Source organism: Oryctolagus cuniculus, chromosome 10, assembly GCF_051225735.1.
Source record: "Oryctolagus cuniculus isolate XC-2025 breed Fujian yellow rabbit chromosome 10, ASM5122573v1, whole genome shotgun sequence".
NCBI classification, from domain to species: domain Eukaryota; kingdom Metazoa; phylum Chordata; class Mammalia; order Lagomorpha; family Leporidae; genus Oryctolagus; species Oryctolagus cuniculus.
Genome location: NC_142876.1, coordinates 4,336,978 through 4,356,870, shown reverse-complemented (window position 1 = coordinate 4,356,870; position 19,893 = coordinate 4,336,978). Strand labels below are relative to the sequence as shown.

General features: G+C 57.8%; 1 protein-coding gene across 2 annotated transcripts in view; it reads left to right on the top strand.

The window, feature by feature from the left end:
- Positions 1–480: 480 nt before the first annotated feature.
- CNDP1 (carnosine dipeptidase 1) overlaps positions 481–19,893 on the top strand; it is a 41,597-nt gene continuing 22,184 nt past the window's right edge. Inside the window, exons 1-3 of one of the 2 annotated variants that reach the window (XM_008261469.5) lie at positions 481–635; positions 17,035–17,160; positions 18,869–19,018. In XM_008261469.5, the coding sequence (XP_008259691.3) occupies positions 612–635; positions 17,035–17,160; positions 18,869–19,018 (300 nt within the window). In that variant the 5' untranslated portion in view covers positions 481–611. Of the gene's footprint in view, positions 636–10,609; positions 10,750–17,034; positions 17,161–18,868; positions 19,019–19,893 lie in introns of those variants that run through there. The other variant, XM_008261470.5, reaches the window with a different exon arrangement.

The window sequence follows — 19,893 nt, the reverse complement described above, 5'->3', positions numbered from 1 at the left end:
TGAACGCCAAGACTTCAGCATGACCTTGCGTGGGCGCTAGGGCGTCCTGGAGGAGGGTGGCCCTGGTGACCCCTGTCCCTGTAAGAAGGAGGAACAGGACACCGACAAACACACACACAGGCAGAGTCGCGGGCAGAGATGGGGCGGTGCCTACGCAGGCAGGGGCCCGGACAGAGTGGCAGCTGCCGGAAGCCAGGAAGAGAAGCTTTGGAGGGAGCCAGCGCTGCCGACACCTCCAAGGCCGCCAGAGCCGTCAGGGAAGAAGCGCCCGCCGCGTAAGCCTCGTGTCCTGCCAGCGCCTCAGGAAACACCTGGGGAGCGCGGCCTGCGCCCGGCGCTGGCCTCTGGTGACATCAGATGATTTTGGGGCCACTGCCTCGGCCTCTGTCTGCACACACGACATGCATTGTTCCTTCCGGAATGCACATGGCACTCAATGGGTGTCTTTGAAGCATCATTGTTTTCCAGCGTGAATGGGTCCACTATGCCAGCCTGGTCTTCCTTCCGGGGCACGGGGTGGCTCAGGGCACAGAGAGATATTAATGTGACTGCTCAGGGCTCACATTCCTTGGAGCTCCAGCGAGTGCCAGACACCTCGTCACTGCAGCCCAATGGACCCTAAACTCGGGAGAATGGTGAGTAGTAGCCCCCATGCTCAGAGCCCAGCGGATCTGTGAGCCACACTTGCTTCTACTGGAGAGGGCAGGTGCCACCCTGGGCAGCCAGGCGCTCAGAAACGCCCACGAGCCACTGCGGCTTACAGATGTCCCAGCCCAAGGACGCGGTGTTGGGAGTTACGTCATCACTCATGCTTTGGGCTGGTCCTCTGCTCTTAAAAACAATCAGTGATTTCCTAGTAGCTTCTCTGGAGTGTTTTCGTCAGTTCAGCCTCCATCCTGCATCTCTAACGGGACAGGGAGGATCCCAGAAGGAGCTGTGTGGAGAGCGGAGGCCCGAGTTCAGCCCGGGCACCGCCGTGCGGCTTTCTCGTCTGAACTCGGAGCAGATCCCTCCAAGCCCCCTCTCCGTGAGGTTTCTGAGGCTCTGTCTGGTCCCAAGGCTTCCATGCGGGGAAGTTAGCAGGGGGCGCATTTGGCTGTGATGTTTTGGGTTTTCTTGGTCCCCAGACAACTTGGAAAGAACAATTCATGGATTTCTGTTGCAAATACACACACAAAATTGTCAGAATCTAGTGTACGACTGATACAGAGAAGACTCCACAGAGAGGCATCGAAGCACATTTATGCCAGAGGCAAAGGTGGAAGCCACGAGAAACCACGGGCACCCAGCTGGCGGGAGCCAGGCCCGGGGTTTAGGTTGCTGTGCAGAACGGCCCCTCTGCGGGAAGAAGGCTTCCAGAAAGATGAGGCTGCCGCCGGCCACCCCGCCTTCTGCGGCTAACTCAGCATCGTTGCCTTGCCCCAGTGCAGGAGAGGCGAGGGGTCAAGCTCTACTCACGGGACCTTGCAGCCAGGAGAGGCCACACTTCCCTCTCAGGTGACACCAGCTCCCAGGGCGGCTCCCTGGCTGCAGCCCCACAGGCCGGGGCGAGGCACAGCCTGGCCCAGCAGAGAGGGAGCGCGCTGTCGGCCTCACAGCTGGGATGGGGTCTGCACACACTGCCTGCGCGCACGCATCTACGCGCTTTCTGCGTGCCGTGGCGTGCAGAAGGCAGCTACTGGGTACGTGATGGCCTCTGGGGTACGAGCTGAGGCAGCTAGGAGGGAGCTACAGCATAATGACACTCTCCCCACGGCTTAGTTTTCCTGCCCACACACACAAAATTCTTATTAAAAAAAAACGTGGAGCAGAATTCCTAGCTGCTGACTACAAAGGGACGGTACAGCATAGAGGAAGGTGTGGAGAAGTCAGCATCCAGGAATGGTTTGCCACCTTTCTCACTGCACTCTGAACCCAGTTTTCTTTTCCCATGCCGCATTACGTGAGTCCCACCACCCCCACACCACTCCCGTCTCATAGTGTTCATCTGCTTGTCAGTAGACCCACACTCCGGTGGTCGCCACCTTTTAACTCTTATGAGTGGACGCTGCTCCTCCTGGGTCTCCCACGTAGTGGGCGGGGCCCAAATACTTGGGCCATCTTCCGCTGCTTTCCCAGGAGGATTCGTAAGGGACTGGGTCGAAAGTGGAGCAACCGGGACTCGAACCAGCACCCATTTGGGATGCCGGTACCTGCGCCTTCACCTGCTGCTGTGCCCCGGCGCCAGCCCCAGGTAGAAGCTACTTTGACCGTTGTTGCAGACTAGAGTTTTGTCGCTAGGTCACATGGTGACTCCATGCCTGTTTTTGAGAAACCTCGGGGCTTCTTCCCTGGCAACTGCACGTCATGTTCCCGCCCGCCGCATCCGAGCTTGCTGTTGCTTGTTGCTCCACCTCCTCACCACACTTGTCACCGTGCACCTGCTGTATCAGAGTCGTCCCAGCAGCGTGACGTTTCACCTTCCTGTGGCTTGGTTTTCATCTCCCTGATGGCCGATGACGCTGAGCGTCTTCTCATGTACTTTTTGGCTAAGGACTCTACATTTTGAACAAAACCCTCCACCCCACCTCTCACCCAAAGGATTCTGACGTTGCATTTTAGAACACTTTGAAGTTCAAGTAGGAGAGTTCCTCTGGACTTTTCTCAGCTCCTCAGAGTGAGCCTCTTGCTCCAGGATTCTGAACCTAAGCCCAGTTCTTAGGCTGTTACCCAGGGCTCAGCTTGTTTCTAATCAATCACTCTTATCGATTTGCACAAGATAGGATCTCTCTGCCCCCACACCCCCAAGCATCATCTTAAATGCTGAGGCCGGCTCTGCGGCTCACTAGGCTAATCCTCCGCCTAGCGGCGCCGGCACACCGGGTTCTAGTCCCGGTCGGGGCGCCGGATTCTGTCCCGGTTGCCCCTCTTCCAGGCCAGCTCTCTGCTGTGGCCAGGGAGTGCAGTGGAGGATGGCCCAGGTGCTTGGGCCCTGCACCCCATGGGAGACCGGGAAAAGCACCTGGCTCCTGCCTTCGGATCAGTGTGGTGCGCCGGCCGCAGCGCGCTGGCCGCGGCGGCCATTGGAGAGTGAACCAACGGCAAAGGAAGACCTTTCTCTCTGTCTCTCTCTCTCACTGTCCACTCTGCCTGTCAAAAAAAAAAAAAAAAAAAAAGGCAGGAACTTATAAAAAAAAATGCTGAGCAAGGCAGAGCTAATGCCCAGAAAGTGCATGGACACTGGTGGCAAACCCTGTCTTCCAGAAGGAGGCAGGCAGTTGGTGCTGTCACAGAGGGGCCTCCCTCACCCAGCAGCGATGTCTGACTAGGATACCCACCCTATCTGTCTGCACCTGCGCTGCATTCTTTGTGCTCCTAGACTCCATCTTTCCCCCGAGGGCTGCAGGCTTTTCCCAGCTGACTCGCTGGCGAGCCCCTCCCTGCAACACCAACGCACAGCGGTATGGGAGGCAGGCTCCCCAAGTTGCCGCAAGCCCGGCTCCCAGGTGCTTTCTCCTCTCCTGCGTGGGAGGTGTCTGCTCCTTCCTTGTCAGCCCTGCTCACGGGCAGCCAGGGAGCAGCTCCACCTGTGGAGTTCTCTAGCCAATCCCACATCAGTCCAGATACGGAGACCTAAGTGCCTCCACCGGCTCCTGACCTGTGAGTGGCGCCTGCAGGTGCGGTGGCTGGGTTCGGGTTGGCCCAGGGCAATGCCTGCCCTGCTGCTGCTCCCTCATCTTGATGGGAAGCTTGAGACAGGCACAGAAGTAGGCAGATGAGCACAGCGAGCCCCGTGTGACAACCAGGTCCGGTGACGAGCGGGCTTTGGCCCATCTTGCTTTGGCAGGAAGCTGTGCCGCTCTCCCCGGCAGACTCCAGACGTCACAGCTGCCATCTGCAGATGGCTCAGTGCTTGTCTGGAAGAAGGGTGCATGTGTGTGCTTCCCAACAGTACCACAGGCACACTGTACTTCAGCAGTCACTCCTGTGCATCCACAACGCACAAGCTGCCACCAGCAGTCACATCGGCCCTTAAAGATGCTTTTTTTTTTTTTTTTTTTTTTGGACAGGCAGAGTGGACAGTGAGAGAGAGAGACAGAGAGAAAGGTCTTCCTTTGCCGTTGGTTCACCCTCCAATGGCTGCCGCGGCCGGTGCACCGCGCTGATCCGAAGGCAGGAGCCAGGTGCTTCTCCTGGTCTCCCATGGGGTGCAGGGCCCAAGCACTTGGGCCATCCTCCACTGCACTCCCTGGCCACAGCAGAGAGCTGGCCTGGAAGAGGGGCAACCAGGACAGAATCCGGCGCCCCAACCTGGACTAGAACCCAGTGTGCCGGCGCCGCAAGGCGGAGGATTAGCCTAGTGAGCCACGGCGCTGGCCCTAAAGATGATTTTCACAGTTAGTCTTTGGACGCAGGATCCAGATAAAGTCTATAGCTGGCATCTGTTTGGTTTGTCTCCTGGACCTGTTCATCCTAGATCCTCCCTCTCTTGCTCTTCATTTATTAAAGGAGACGGGTCATTTCCCTTAGAACAATCCGCAAGTGTTTGATAGTAACTGTTAATGTGTTAAAGTCTTTGCTTTGATAGTATGTAACTTTGAGTGCAAATTATTCTCACATTTCAAATAAGCAAATGTTAATAAGTGTGCATTATTTATCCTTCCTTCCTCTAGTCCTATTATCAACCACACTTTGTAACACTCAGAGGATGTTACTTTTAATATCATAAATGCAGTCTTTTTTTGAACAGTGCATCATATTTTAGCAAAGAATAGCAACAGGTGCTTCAGCTGTTCTACACCTGCCCAGTGGAAATGCCTGCGCTCAGCCCTGCTGTGTGATGGGCCCCTGAGTGCCTGGCTTGATGCCGGCCTCAGCCTGGCCCCAACGTGATGATGTGTGCAGGAGGGAGTGAGGCCTCTGTCCTGGGAACTCGGGTGAGACTGGAGAAGGCATTGGGAGGTAGAGGTGTGGTGAGGAATGCGGGGTGGGGGGACCCACTCAGCCTCACCCTGTGACCCTGAGCCGCTTCTTAACCCCTCTGATGCCTCAGTTTACTCCTTTGAGAAACAGGGCAACAGCATCATGTGTCTCACAGGCCTGTGAGGTCCCTTGGGAAAATCCCACCCTTCACTGGTGGTGTCGCTGCTAACACAAATGCAGAGCGGGCCTTGCTGCGGCCGACAGGACCTGCACCTGCGGACACATCCTGGGATGTGCAAAATCCCTGGTTCTCCAGTGTTGTCTGCAGTCTGAGGGGTGTGGCTTCTGGTGAAGCGATGGGATTTCCAGCATCTGAGGGCCGCTCTAGCCCCAGGAGGCCCTGGGAGTCCTTGATCTCTGCACCTCCTGCGCTGGGTCACACCGGAAACTTGCGATTCCACAGGCAGGAGGGACAGCAGGGCTGAGGGGGTCCCCTCACTTCCAGGAGGCTCAGCCTGCACCGCTGGCCCTCTCTGGCACGGCGGGGAAGAAAGAGGAGGACGTGCAGAAGCGGGGTTCAGCCACAACAGGTGCCCCAGGCCACTAGGACAGACCCTGGGGGGGCACTGAGGACGCACACGCAGGGGCCCTGTGCCGCCCACCAGACAGAAGCTGCCTGTTGTGCCACTCAGCTGGCTGGAGGCACACGTGGGACACACGTGGACTGGAGTCTTGTGGGACACACGTGGACCCCAGGCACCCAGAGTGCTGTCAGGGGCCACCGAGGTTGGGCTGGGGCGGGGAGCCGGCTCCCGGACAGGTTGCAGGAATAGAGGAGGCGTCCAGCCCCCACCTTCAGGGTACCTGCTTCCACCTGAACCACGGCGGAGCCTGGACCAGCTGTTGTGCGTCTGTTCTCACCATGTCGGGGCAGATGGGGAAATGCTGGAGCCGGCACTTGAACCTCAGCTCCTCCTAGCCCATGCCAGCCCTGCACCACGCGGTAGGTAGGTGACCCATCGCGGGGGCCATGGCCTTCTGTCCCAGAGCACACAATGGCCCAGTGTCCGGCGTCTCAATGGCCCTTTCACGGTGCAATGCTCCCCTCCAGAAGCGCCTTGCGGGGACAGAGATGGCTTTCACGGCACACAGGGGCCTCCACAGGGGCAGCCGGCAGCGCAGCAGGTTGGGGACGCTGTCCTCTGTCAACCCCCAAAGGAATTCAGAACACCTGGAGGACACGGGTGTGTGGGGGAAGGGAGAGGGCTGTAGGAGAGGTTCCCAGGGGAGGAGCCCTCCAAGGCTGGCTGAGGAGGGAGCGGCTGTGCCCCTGCCTGCCCCTGCTGACAGTGCAGGCACTGGGTGTCAGCCCCTGGTGTCAGGGCCACAGCCCTCGGTCGTTCTCAGCCCTGACCCTGGAGTCTGTGGCCTTCACCTGACCCTGCTCCGAGGAGCCTGGTGCGGGGCCAGGCTGCAGGGTCGTGGACTCTGGATGTGACATTGTTTTAGGGGGTGTCCCATGAAGATCCAGTCAGGGTTTACTCTTTTTTTTTTTTTTAAGATCTATTTTATTAATTTGAAAGCCAGAGTGACAGTGAGGCAAAGTCAGAGATTTTCCATCTGCTGGTTTACACCCCAAATAGCTGCAATGGCCGGGGCTTGGCCAAGCCAAAGCCAGGAGCTTGGAACTCCCTCCTGGTCTCCCAGTGGGAGGCAGGGATCCAAGCCCTTGGGCCATGATCCGCTGCCTTCCCAGGTGCATTAGCAGGGAACTGGATCAGAAGCAGAGCAGCCGGGACTTGATTGGGTGCTCTAATGCCATGAGGAAGCCCCCAACCACCTCAGATGAAGCCACTGCATGCACTTTTACGTTTTAGTGAAAAAGACATTGGCTTTAAAACGTAGTAGCCTTCCCCTCTGACCAGGAGTGGTGAGCTGGGGCCAGGCTGTAGCGTTGCTGCGTGGTGACTCCAAACTAAGCCACAGCATCGAGGAATGAGATCTGCAGAGCCCAGGGCGACAGCCCCGAGGCAGCCAGCACTGCTGCCTGCAGCCTCCAGGCGACACACCCAGTTCTCCATGGGATGCTGCCTCTAATTGAAGACCTGGACCCAGACTGGGCACTTGTGAACAGCAGGTGGAAGCAACCCAGCCTTTCTGGGCATGCCTAATTACAGAGAAGTTGGAGAAGGGAGAGGCAGAAGAACTGTCATTCAACAGGAGCCTGTGAGATAAAGTTCCGAAATATATAAGACATTAAGCAAAGTAGCCCACAAAATTCCTTAGCAGGTGGATTATTGAATGTCACTAAAATGCAGCAGCAGAGTATGGTTAAAGTGGATGCAAATGAAAAATGTTCAAAATCTGCAGGGGATGAAAGGCTGATGCTCCTAATAATGAACAAGAAGTTACAAAACACACGCAGGCGCGTAGAACCAGGAACAGATGGACACGGGAAACAACCCATTAGGACCCCTGTAGATGAAAACCATCACGGAAATAGCTCCATGGGCAGCCTCAGTCTACGCTGTACAGAGAGAACCAGCCTGGGAAGCCAGCTCAGAGAACTCACCCGGGAAGCGGGGTGGAGAGCTTGAAAAGACAGCACCGAAGGGCTCAGGGATGTGGAAGGCAGACACAGAGAGAGAGACCGCAGTGTAGCAGGCGTTCTGGAACCACAGGGACAGGGTGGAGAACTTGTCTCAGAAGAGAGAATGATCGAGATCTTGCAGAATTAAAACCCACACGAGCGAGTCTTCCACTTGACCATGGGTGCTGAGGACCGGGCATGGCCAACCAGAAAGGCACCTCGTGACACACACATCAGGGACAGGGACACTCTTAGTTCCCTGGGGAGGAAGCAGAGCAGCCCAGCTCTGCGTGGTGGAGGTCAACGGCACCTGGAACCTGGAGCCAAGGCTGCGGGAGATACGGACTTTGCTGGCACAGGGGAGCTTGAAGGTTGGACGCCTTTGGTGGGCGAGAGAAGTGACAGGACTCTAGGCAGCCATCGATGGGCCCCACTGTAGGTTCCCAGGAAGCTGCAGGCGCTCAAGACGCTAAGAGGAAAAAGCCCCTCTGCCCGATGTACGTTTTTCAGCCGGACAGTTTTATCAGTGGGCGAGTCTTGCACGCCCTCCACAAAGCTGCAATAGCAGTCGCTACATTGTGGAGCCGCGGGTTAAGCCGCCTCTTGTGACACTGGCACCCCATGTTGGAGCGCTGGTTCAAGTCCCAGCTGCTCTGCTTTTGTTCCTGCTCCCCACTAATGCACCTGAGAAGGCAGCATAGCATCTCCCAAGTGTGTGGACCCCTGCCACCCATGTGGGAGACCAGGATGGAGCTCCAGGCTGCTGGCTTCATCCTGGTCCAGTCCTGGCTGTTGCAGCCATTTGAGGAGTAAACCAGTGGATAGAAGATCTCTTTGTCTCTCTCTGTGACTCTACCTTTCAAATAAATAAATCTTCTTTTTAAAGTAGTGGTTACATTAGTGAAAATCAACTATTGTGTCCTTCAAGGTTAAGCATTGAATTATCCGGTAACTGTGGGCAGGGGGCTTCCCACACGACAGGCAGTGCTTGGGCGGTGGGGACAAGGGAGACACTGTCGTGGTCCTCACATGATCAGGCAGATGGCTGTCTATTGAACGAGTGAGAGAATAGCACATGGTGCTTAAAAATACAAAGCAGGTGCATGCTCCAGAGATTCTAAAGACCGCCTGGAGCTTTAGGACCGGACCGTGGTTGCCCATGGCGCCTCTGCAGACTCTTTAGCGGTGATGTGGTCGTACTGGGTTGGACGAGGCACCGTGCAAACACCAGTGTCCTAAGAAGAGAAACTCGAGGGGGACGGCCAAGTGCAGATGGAGGAGGGAGGAGAGTGGAGCAGCCACAGGCCAGGGCACAGCGGGAACAGCCAGGCACCGCCGGAAGCATCCCACCCCAGAGCTTCTAGGGCAGCAAGGACCTGCCCACACCCAAAGACTCAGGGCTCCGCCTGTGGGCACGACTTTTGCTGTCTGGTCCTGTGTCGAGACTGCCACAGGAAGCCAACAGGAGGACTCAGGAGGGTCCCAGATTTCCACTTGCTGAGGTTTCACAGCCCGAAGGCAGCCTCAGAGTCCCTTCCAGGAGGTGGCCACCCTGGGGTCCATCCCTCCTTCTGTCCCTTGGGCCTGGCTTCCCAACCATCAAGGGCAGCTCAAGCCCCAGGTCTTGAAGTCACAGCAATCCTGCAGCGAGCCTGAGGGCTTATGGTCTAAGTAATGGTAGGTTTCTAGAAAAAGCCTGGCCTTTGGCACTGTGTGCATTCCAGAGCCTCACCCTGACCCGTGGCTCCCCCTCCCCGCTCCGTCCTCCTCCCAAGCCCCCTTCTCTGCCCTCAGTCTGGGTCTCTCCTGGTTCCAGTACCCACCGGCGGCACCCTGCCCTCCGTCCTCCTCCGTCTCCCTGCTTCTTGATCTCATCTGCTGTCCCCCGAGCTTGTCCAGCCTCCCCTGGACGTATATCAGGTATTTCCCACAAAAATGACTCACATGAGATTCCGGGGTGGGGGGACAGCAGTGGATGTGGTCTAGCCACGCCTGAGATGTCAAGTTCAGTGTCAGGCACCTATCACTGATGGCTTGGAGTCACAGCTGTCACCCCCAAAACCAGAGGCCACACCTGTCCTCGGCACCAGCCACACCCAGCTTTACCTGGTGACACTACTGTCACCTGTGTGGTGTATCTCAGTTATCAGTTAGTTGAGGTTAGAGTCCTCCAGTGGGGGAGGGCGGGGAGCCAGGAATCTCTTGTTACTTGATTCACTCTCTTTTATGGAGGCTCAGGGTGGATATCTGTCTTTGTGCTACAAGCTGCTGTTACGTTTCCAGATGGTGGAAGGTTCCAGAAGTGGTGTAAAGCCGGGCTGTCCCTCTGGCTGATGTTTGGCGAGACCTTGGTCCCTGGCCAGACCAGAGGGCACAAGGATCTGATGGTGACATTGTTCTTGCGGGAGCCCGGCATCACATGCCGACAATGCCAAGCTTCTCCGCCCCGGCCGGCAGCAAGGCCCCTTCCACAGTGGGAGCGCCAGGGGCCACCAGGCTATTGGACTGGCTGTCTTCTGCCCAGGATGGAATTCCATGCACAGAGTCGCGGCCGAGGCAAGTGCCGGGTGCCACACTGCTGTCCCCTGTGCAGAGCCAGCTGGTGAGGGCTACAGCCTGGGTCCTCGCCAGCTCCCTGGTCACGCTGACACCACCCGTGAGTGGTAGTCACCGTCCCATTCCAATCCCATAGTTTCATAAACCAACTGAATGCAAAATAAAAAGTCCAAATGTCAATTTGATGGGTCAGTTGCAAAAAAGCAGCCTCCAAGAGCCCGCAGTGCCGCTTTCCTCCTCTCCGCTGACTCCCTTCAGCTCTGCCCAGCGTCCAGTACCAGCTGTAGGGCCTAGCAAACCGCGGGTCCCTGGCCGGCATCTCCGGCACTTGCACGTGGCACACTCGCTTCACCTTCGGCTCTGGGAACGGGTCTAAGCCAACCCTGGCCTCAGCTGAAGCGCCCTGGGGTCAAGCTTGCTGGTCAGACACCACTGGAAGGTGCTGGAGAAATCTCTCACTCTCGGGACTTTCTGGGGAGCTTTGCTAGGGTCCTGCCAGGCTGCTGGCTGGAGGAAGCCCCGCCCCGTCTGCCGCCAGGGGCAGGGCCCAGCTCCTGCTCCTGCAGGAGGCTTTGGCCCCGCTCCCACCCGCAGGGGATCAGCAGAAACCAGAAAAGCCTGTTGTTTCTTAATCCTGTCGTGGTAAGATGGACGGCACAGAGCAGCCTCTGTGACCAGCACGGAGGACTCTGCATGACTTGGTGAGTGGAATTCCTGGCATCCGCGCTGACCCCAGCTCTAAAGCTGCTTCCTGGGTACCCAGTTCCCACTCCTGGCAGACTGGGGGGCGAGGGACAGGGGGGCTTTCATTTTCTGGTCTTTATCCTACCTGATGTCAAAGGCAACGGTGCAGTGGGAGGCAGGGGAGGGGTTGGCCCCAGCCTCGTTGGGTGACGCCCGCTGATCTCCGGGCAGGACGTGGCAGTGCCCTTGGAGCTCAAGGCCAGCACAGGAACACGTGGAAGCGCCCTCTCCAGCTGCGGGCTAGAGCTGGTGGGGTGGGCAGCCAGGGCAGCAGTGCTGGGGAGGAGAAGGAAAAGTCAAAACACCGCAACTCCAGCACGCTCGCCAGGGCAGTGCACACACACACGGAGCCTCTGTACTGCCATGCGTTCCGTGAACGCCAGGGCAGGGGACTGGCAGTGTTACACCTGCAAGACGGGGCGGAGCCTCCGCTGGCTGGCAGGGTCTAAATGCCACAGCAGAAGAGACCAGCCCGAGGCCTGTGCGCACAGCACAGACACACCATGTGAGGACAGGCATGGGGGAGCGGGCTGTGGCACCATGAGCCCCAGGACCCAAGCTGCACTGGGCATAGCTCCATGTGGGACCCAGGGTGGCCCTGGCGTGGAACACACAGGCATGGGAACAGCGCTGTGGGTGGCCACCGGCAGGGAGCCCAGGGTTCACCTGACACAATGCTCAGAGACCATGCTGTTACGAGAAACCTGGTGAGACAGTCAGAGTTTGTGTCCTGGTGTCGATGTTGACTTACAACGGTGTGTAAAAGAAGTGAAGCTTTGTTTAAGTAAGAAGAAGAGAAGCTCCGAACAACATGATCAGAGGGGATGGTAGAGGACCAAGCCGCCAGGTCTCGCAGCCTGGGGGCAATCGTTAGCTCGGTATCTCCACAGGGCAAATGCAGTGGTTACACATTAGCTGCCGTAAGGGCGGCCTTTTCCGACTTGTCTCTGCTGAACCCAAACCTTGCTCTCTGTTGGAAAATATTTGTTAAGATGGGCTTCCATCCTGTTTGGTTTAGTGTGTCCACACGGGGAAGGGGCTGCGAGATGCAGCCAGTCTGGCTGCGTCTAGCCCCGGGCTCCCTCAACACCAGCGGCTTGGGGCGAGGCCACTGCTCGAGGGCCTGCTTCCACAGAGGGTGCGGCCCCTCCAAGCTCCCCTCTGTGGATCCCGGGGGGCAGCCTCCCCCTCTCACCCACAAACACGGGTGCAGCCAAACAGGGCCACAGTGTGTTCCCGTCCCTGGAAATCCTGCCGACGTCCTGGGTCTCCGAGTCCTGGCGCCGTCTGCCTGGGAATCAGAGTCCCCTGGGCCTCTCTGGGGTCCAGCTCTTGCCTTTCAAACCCATATCCAAAAGTTCCCTGATAAACGTTTGCTCAGTTACTTTTCTTTCCTCGTCTCCAAGTTATCTGACCAGGTTTTTGATTTTCCATTAGAAAAACAACACACGTGTTTCTTGACTCGTTGCAATGAGCACGTGCTACTTCCTACAGACAACACGCCGCTGGGGGCACCTGCACCCATATCAGAGTGCCTGGGTCTGAGTCCCAGCTCCGCTTCTGAGCCAGCTTCCTGCTCATGTGCGCCCTGGGAGGCAGTGGGTTCCTGCCACCCACTTGGGAGACCTGGATTGAGTTCCTGGCTCCTGGCTCTGGCCTGGCCCAGCCCTGGCTTCTGCAGGCATCTGGGGAGTGAACCAGCAGATGGAAGAGTTCACTCTCTCTGTTGCTCGCCCTTCCAATAAATGAATAAAACTTAGGGAAAATATCCAGCAAAGGGATGAGGAGGGGGAAAGGGCCTTTCAAGATGTGAGAGGTCCTAGCCAGATGCCTGGCACATGGCACTGCCCCCAAGTCTTAGCCCCAGCACCACAGAGGGGAGGCCACAGCCCAGGCAGCGGCCACATAGGGGGCGGAGCTTCGTGTTCAAGGCCTGGTCCAGAGTTGGGGTCAAGGCCGAGGTTCTCCCAGGCTCTGCTAAGATGAGTAGGAGAATGCCGGCGCCATGGCTCACTAGGCTAATCCTCCGCCTGCGGTGCCGGCACACCAGGTTCTAGGCCAGATTCTGTCCCGGTTGCCCCTCTTCCAGTCCAGCTCTCTGCTGTGGCCCGGGAGTGCAGTGGAGGATGGCCCAGGTCCTTGGGCCCTGCACCTGCATGGGAGACCAGGAGGAAGCACCTGGCTCCTGGCTTCAGATTGGCGCAGTGCGCCGGCTGCAACACGCCTGCCATAACAGCCACTTGTGGGGGTGAACCAACGGCAAAAGGAAGACCTTTCTCTCTCTCTCTCTGTCTAACTCTGCCTGTCAAAAAATTTAAAAAAAAAGATGAATATGAGAGAAGATGCTTTCTCCCCTCTGCCTCCAGTCAGTGTGACCAAGACCCCTGTCAGGCTGAACACACCAGAAGGGCACAGGTCCCTTTCCCCACCATCCAGGGATGCTATACTTTGGGCATGGTTGGGGCGTGGCTTTAGCATGTTCTCCAAGATCACGCATGTCGGGAGCACGGCCCCCAGCATGGCCATTGGAGGGGTGGGACCACTGAGAGGTGGGGCTCAGGGGACCCTTTTGTGTTAACAGAAATGGCCAGTGACTCCCCCAAAAGGGCAGCTGCTCACCGCCGGGGCTGACAGCCCAGGGCCAACCTCGTTCCCGTGGGCACACGGCTTTATCTGTAGGACCCCGGCCCCTCTGCCCAGGCTGTTGCTGCGGGCTGATGGTCAGCCTCCCCGCCTCCCTGCCCTCCCCTGCATGATTGCACAACCAACTCCCTCCACCTGTGTGTGCCTCACGGCTCTCCCAGGGACACCCAGCCCAGCCCTCTGGGCAGAACCCAGGCCCCGCCGTCCTCTCCTGCCGCAGAACGCACTGAAACGCTGCCATGAAGGTTGGATTTATTGTTTTTAAACTCTTTATTTATTTACTTAATTTATTTTTATTTAAAAGGCAGAGAGAGAGAGAGAGAGAGAGAGAGAGAGAGGAGATCTCCCTCCCACTGGTTCACTCCCCAGATGCCAGCACCAGCTGAGGCTGGGCTGGGTCAAAGCTGGGAGCTGGGGACGCCTATGTGCGTGGCAGGGACCCAGACACTGAGCCCTCACCTGCTGTCTGCCAGGCTGCGCATCAGCAGGAAGCTGGAGTCAGAAGAGGAGCCGGCACTCGAACCCAGGCACCCCGGCCGAGGCTGGGGCGTCCCGGGCAGTGTCTTACCCACAGCACCTCCCTAATGAGTCATCTTTCCTGGGCCTGGGGCCCCACTCGGGTGCCGGGAGGGCACTTAAGGGCAGGAGTCAGGCCCTGCGTGGCGGGGGCTGGGGAGCTGCAGCGTGGACGTCCACAGGGACCCTCCGGGATCTCAGGCTCCGGTGTTGCTGGGAACTCCTCGGGGATCTTGGTTTGTAACCTTTTCCATCTTGCGAGATGCTGGGGTGTGCAGGAAGCAGAGGCGCAGGCCAGCAGGCACCTGTGGCTTTGCAAAGACCTGCAGCCCTTCTGGAGAAGTTAGCGCTCCTGTGTGTGGCTTCTGTGGCCCTGTTTGGTTTCTGCTTCTCTCCCTGTGTCTTCCTTTTCTCCTTCTTCAAGTTTCCTTGTCTAGTTTTTGTAGGGGAAGGAGCACCAAATAACTTTTTTGAACAAACTGAATGAAAAATAAGTCCAAATGTCCATTTCGATGGGTCAGTTTGGGGGGGTGGGGACCAGCCTGCAGGGCCTCCAAGGGCCTGCACTGCCCCTCCTGCTCACCCTGGAGCTCTTCTTGCTGACCCTGGAAGGCCACAGGCCCCCTCCCCACCTCCCTTCTTTGCCTCCTGCTCTGGGCTCTGAGCCACAGAGCTCGCCCATCTCACCACCCTCTACCTCCTTCTCAGGACGGCCGCAATGACTGCTCCTGAGCGCCATCTACTGGCCACGTTCTTCGCCTCCTACTGCTGCGCTTCCTTCTTACACATTCCTGGCCCTGGGTCGCGGCAGGCGCATTGTCAGATGGTTGTACGATATTTGCTGCTGTGCGTGCACACGCCTCGCAGCTCGCTCACCTCCGTGTGCAGCCCAGCGCTCCCCAGTGTGTTCACAGAGCTGCACCACCAGTTTTAGAGCACTGTCCCCGCCCAAGAAGAAGCCCCGCACCCCCAAGCAGCCACTCTGGTTCCCCTGGAGACCAGCACTGTGCGGCTGCCTGCCTCTTGCATTCGCCCCCTCTGGACTTTGACTTGAAGGGAGTCGCATGCGGCAAGGCCCCCTGTGTCTGGCTGGCTTCCCCGAGCACCTGCGTCCGGGGTTCTCACACACTGCGGCCTGTGTCAGGGCGTCCTTCCTTTTATGGCCAAGTGATGTTTCATTACCAGCTAGGACCCCGTTCAACGGCTGATGGACGTTTCTGCCTTTTGGGCACCATGAATAACGCTGTCCTGAGCACCACACTCAGTGTGCGCGAATGTGGCGCGTGTGTGTGTGTGGACCCTGTTATTCTCTGGAGGATCCGGCCAGGAGCAGAACTGCTGGACAAGCCCGCAACTCTTGAATCAGGTGAGGAGCTGCCGTGCGGCCTCCCAGAGGGGCCGCACCTGTCACGTCCCCGGCCGTGGAGGAAGGCCCCAAATCCTCCTCAACGCTTGTCTTCCGGCTTTCTGATTCTGGCCATCCTAGCAGGTGTCAAGAGGGGTCTCACCGAGCTTGGTGGTAACGCTGTGAGCATCTTTCTGTGTGTGTATCTGCCATCTGTGCATCTTCTCTGGAGAATGCACAAGTCCTTTGTCCATTTAAGCCCTGGGTTAGCTGTCCCTTTGTCACTGAATTGCCGTAGTTCATATCTGGGACACAGCTTCTTGATCAGATGTGTGGCTTGCATTTCCCCCAATTCTGTGAGTTGTTTTTTTTTTTTCTACTTTCCCCATGATGCCCCTTGCAGCATAACTTTAGTTTTTGAAGAAGTACGATTTGCTTCTAGTTACCTGTGGTCTCGTCTCATCTAAGAAACCATTGACTGCGCCAGCACTGTGCGGATTCACACTCGTGTTTTCTTCTAAGAGTTTTATGTGTTAACTCTTGGATGCGTTTTGAGTTCACTTTCGTGTGGGGTGTGAGGAACGGCCGGAGTGCATCCTTGGCATGCGGATATCCAGGTGTGCCTGCACCATCCGTTGACAAGGCTCTCCCGTTTGGATTTTATCTTGGAACCCTTGTTGAAAAACCAACTGGCTATACACTTGCGGCTTTATTGCTAGACTTGCAGTTCCATCTGACTGACACCTAGGTGCATCCTTAGCTGGTACCACATTGTCCTCCATGGCCATTCCTAAAGTGGATAGATGCTCTGGATCGCAGAATTGAGAGAGAGAGAGAGAGAGAGAGAGAGAGAGAGAGAGAGAGAGAAGGAAACTTCCAAAGCCCGAAACTTCTGCCTGAGTGCCAGCCCCTGCCCACACGGCACTGCCCCTTCCCCATCAGCGTCCGGCACAGTTTCCCTGCAGACGGTGCCTGACTCACTCCAGGAGGCTGCACAGGCGTGCCCCACAGCTCGGGTGCTGCTCCGTTGGCCATGGTGGGCCCGTGCTGCTGAGAGCCACACTCGTGTCTGTTGCAGATTGGTTGGGTCCTTGGCAAAGGCGAGGCCAGGCCCTGGTGCTGGTGAGGACGGGGAAGTGGCTTACTCAGAGGGCTTCCCTGGGATCGGATGGGGCTGGACTTGGCGGTGGCCCTCCCGGCTTGTAGCTGAAGGTCTGTGTCCCCCTCTGGTTCTGCAGTGACCGTCACGTCTTCATCTGGGGCCCCTTCTCTGCGCTGCTCTCTGCCTGCCTGTCCGCAGGACGTGGGGCTCTCTGTGGTCTCGGTTTCCAGGGCCCCTCCTTTGTGGCTCTCTGAGGTGCTCTGATGGGAAGAGCTGCAGGGAGGAACCCCACAGTGCATTTCAGGCGCACCTTACAAATTACGCTCCCTCCTGCCTGCGGTGGGTCATCCCACCTGGGGGGGTCCTCGTGTTTGTTTTCACCTCCCAGTCTCTCCCTCTGATCTCCAATGCCGGGCAGGTGGCCTGCATTGAAAGGCACACGTGGTCCCTGTCATGAAAACAACCAACTTTGGGGCCCACAGAGCAGGGACCACACTCGCAGCTCCGCAGCCCTCTGTGCTTGGCTTCGGCCGAAGCCGGGCGGCTGCGGCAGGGGACGGCCTTTCTGGAGGTGTCTGGAAGAGCACAGGTTCAAAGTCTGGAATCCGGCTGAAGCCGTCTGTCACCCGTTCCCAGGCCTCGGCCCTGCTGGCGCTGCTGCTACTGCTGGACGGGGGCATGCTCTCCTCGCCCGCGCCGCCCCCCGGCCCCCTGGAGAAGATCGGCCGGTACATCGACCTCCACCAGGATGAGTTTGTCCAGGTAGGAGCGGCTGCACTGCCCCGGGATCTGGGCGAGATGCCTGCTTGCTGGGGGAGGTGGACTTTTTTGCCTGACAACTTAATCCCCTTACAAATTTGATTCCGTAGGGAATTAGAGGTCAGTACTCATTAGGCCTGTGTGAGATCACTGCCCCAGGCCTGCCACTACACGGGACCTTGCGGAGCGTCCCCAGCTCATGGGATCCCGCAGTGTCCACCTGGGACGGCAGCTCTGATCAAGCTGTACTTAACGCCCCAGGTCCTGGCCCCCCGCTGTTCTTCTGCACCTTCCCCGCTCCTCCTGCTTCTGACTCCTTCCCTGTGGTCCCCACCCCCACGGTGCATGGCCCAGCTGGCCAGCCACACCTGCGCAGTTGCTCAAGTGAGGTCCGGGCAGAGCTGAGGGGCCAGAGTCTCTGAGAAGCCGGCGTTGTGTGCACGGCAGCCTGGGTGGAACATGACCTTTATCTCTACCCTCACGGCCCTCTACTCCCAGAGTGTGGGAGGAAGGGGAGCTGGAGGCCGGCATGGGAGAGGGGAGAGCAAGGGCTGGCTGTAGCTCCAGTCCCGCCAGGCAGCTCCCAGCTCTGCTTTCCACCCTTCTATGGGCCACACACCCCCCACCCCATGCTGCGGCATTGTTGCTTTTGCTCACCAGCCTGTGAGCTCCCTGGGGCCTCACTGGACTTTGGGCCCTGGGCCCCCAAACCACCTGGCGCGTGGTCGGCACTAGGTATATGTTAATGGAATCAACGCACCACTTGCAGGGCTATTCTTGTGCAAACAATTAGATAGGTGCAAAGATGAGTGTCCAGGCCAGGTTCCAAAGTTTAAGCTGTGTGCAGCCCCCCACCCCCACCCCACTGGAGAGCTGACGTGACACGGGGGCCTTCTGGGGAGGGATTTCCAGAACAGGCTGCAGCCACGAGGCCGGGAAAGGCTGGGGGTGGGGTTGGGTGCTGGTTTGGGCCTCTTCCCGCCCCTTCCTCTGTACCTAAATCCGTTCAATTCAGGGAGAACCCAGTCGCATGGGCTCTACAAATTCTACTTTAAGAATTGTGATGTGCAAAATTCTCTAAATTACAATACAAATGAAAGTACTGTATCCAGGATAGAGAGAGCCCCAGAAAAGAAGCTAGGAAGTGGAGTTCGAGAGGAGCTGTCCAAAATACGGGCATCTCTTCAGGAAAGTGACAACTGTACCGGTCCCAGCCCCGGGCTGTGACTGTGCACGGGTCGTCGCCATGCCCCTGCAGGTGGGCAGCTCAGTCCTCTGCACAGAAGGGACACCTCGCAGACCAACAGGTGCAGCCAGGGGGTGGCGGCGAATTGTAAATACAGAGCATGGCCAGGAGGAGCCAGCAGAGGCCGCTGCGGGGATAACTGCTGTGAGCCAGGGTGGCCCAGAGGCGTCAGGGGCACTGGAGGGAAGTCAAGTGTCCCCGGGGAAGGCCGCTGCCCTGATGGGGCGGGGAGGGGACCAGCTCTTGGCTCCTAGGAACTAGAAACTGCAGAGAGGAACTTGCCTGGGTTTGCAAGCCTGCTGGACCCCCTGGGGCACCTGCTCCATCTCATGGCCCTGGCCTCTGGTTCGCAACCAAACCCCAGTGCACAGCCAGTTACTCCCGCAGGACCCCATCTGCACTCGTGTAGCCTCACCGAGGGTCCTGGGCCCCCTCAGGCTAATCCTGCATTGCCTCTCTGCACAGACACTCAGGGAGTGGGTGGCCGTGGAGAGCGATTCTGTCCAACCCGTGCCTCGTCTCCGGCAAGAGCTGCTGCGGATGATGGCCATGGCTGCCGAGAAGCTCCAGCGCCTGGGAGCCAGCGTGGACTCCGTGGACCTGGGTTCTCAGCAGGTGCTGTCGGTCTCCCTCCTGCCCCAAAACGGCTGCTTTTGTGGGCATCAGCCACGTCTTCCCAGGATGGTGACAAGAGGGGGCTTTCCCTGACCAGCAATCAATACCCCCCTCAATCGCGACTAAACCTGCCCCCCTTGTGGGCCTATCAGGACTCCCAAGGTTGGGAGCCAGTGGAGGAGGCAGGAAGGACAGCTGATTTTGGAAAGCACCCCTCTCCCCACTCCCCCAACCTCCTTGTACTATTTGCTTTTTTTGCAGGGATTGCTCAAATTTCTCCCAAATTCCCCTTTCCCATCAATGTCTCTGCTTCTTTCTCAAAGGCCCCGTGTACAGCTCTGCATTATTTTATTTTAAAAAATCGATTTATTTTATTTGCAATGCAGAGAGAGAGAGGGAGAGAGATTGTCCATGTACCATGCATGGGGTTCATTCCTCCATGGCTGCATCAGCCAGGTTGTGGCCCAGGAGCCTGGAACTCCATCTGGGTCTCCCACATGGGTACTTGGGCCATCAGTGCCTACTTTTCCAGGCCATTAGCAGGGAGCTGGATCGGAAGTGCAGCAGCCAAGATTCGAACTGGTGCTCATATGGGATGGCGCATTGCAGGCATTGGCTAACCTGTTGTGCTACCGCGTCAGCCCGTGCACTGCATTCTGTCATCAGAACCTTGTGCTGTGGCTTCGGCCAGCCCCAGAAGTATCTGCCCCCCATTTTAATGCAGCTGAGATCTGAGTTCTTGTTGAAGAGCACGTCCAAGTACCCTTTGAGGGCGAGCTCACGGAAGGGCTGCACTGCCCATTATGTTTTATGTTTAATCAGCGTTTTAGAGATGCGAAAACACAGGATGAGCTCTGCGGAGACAGGGACCGGCC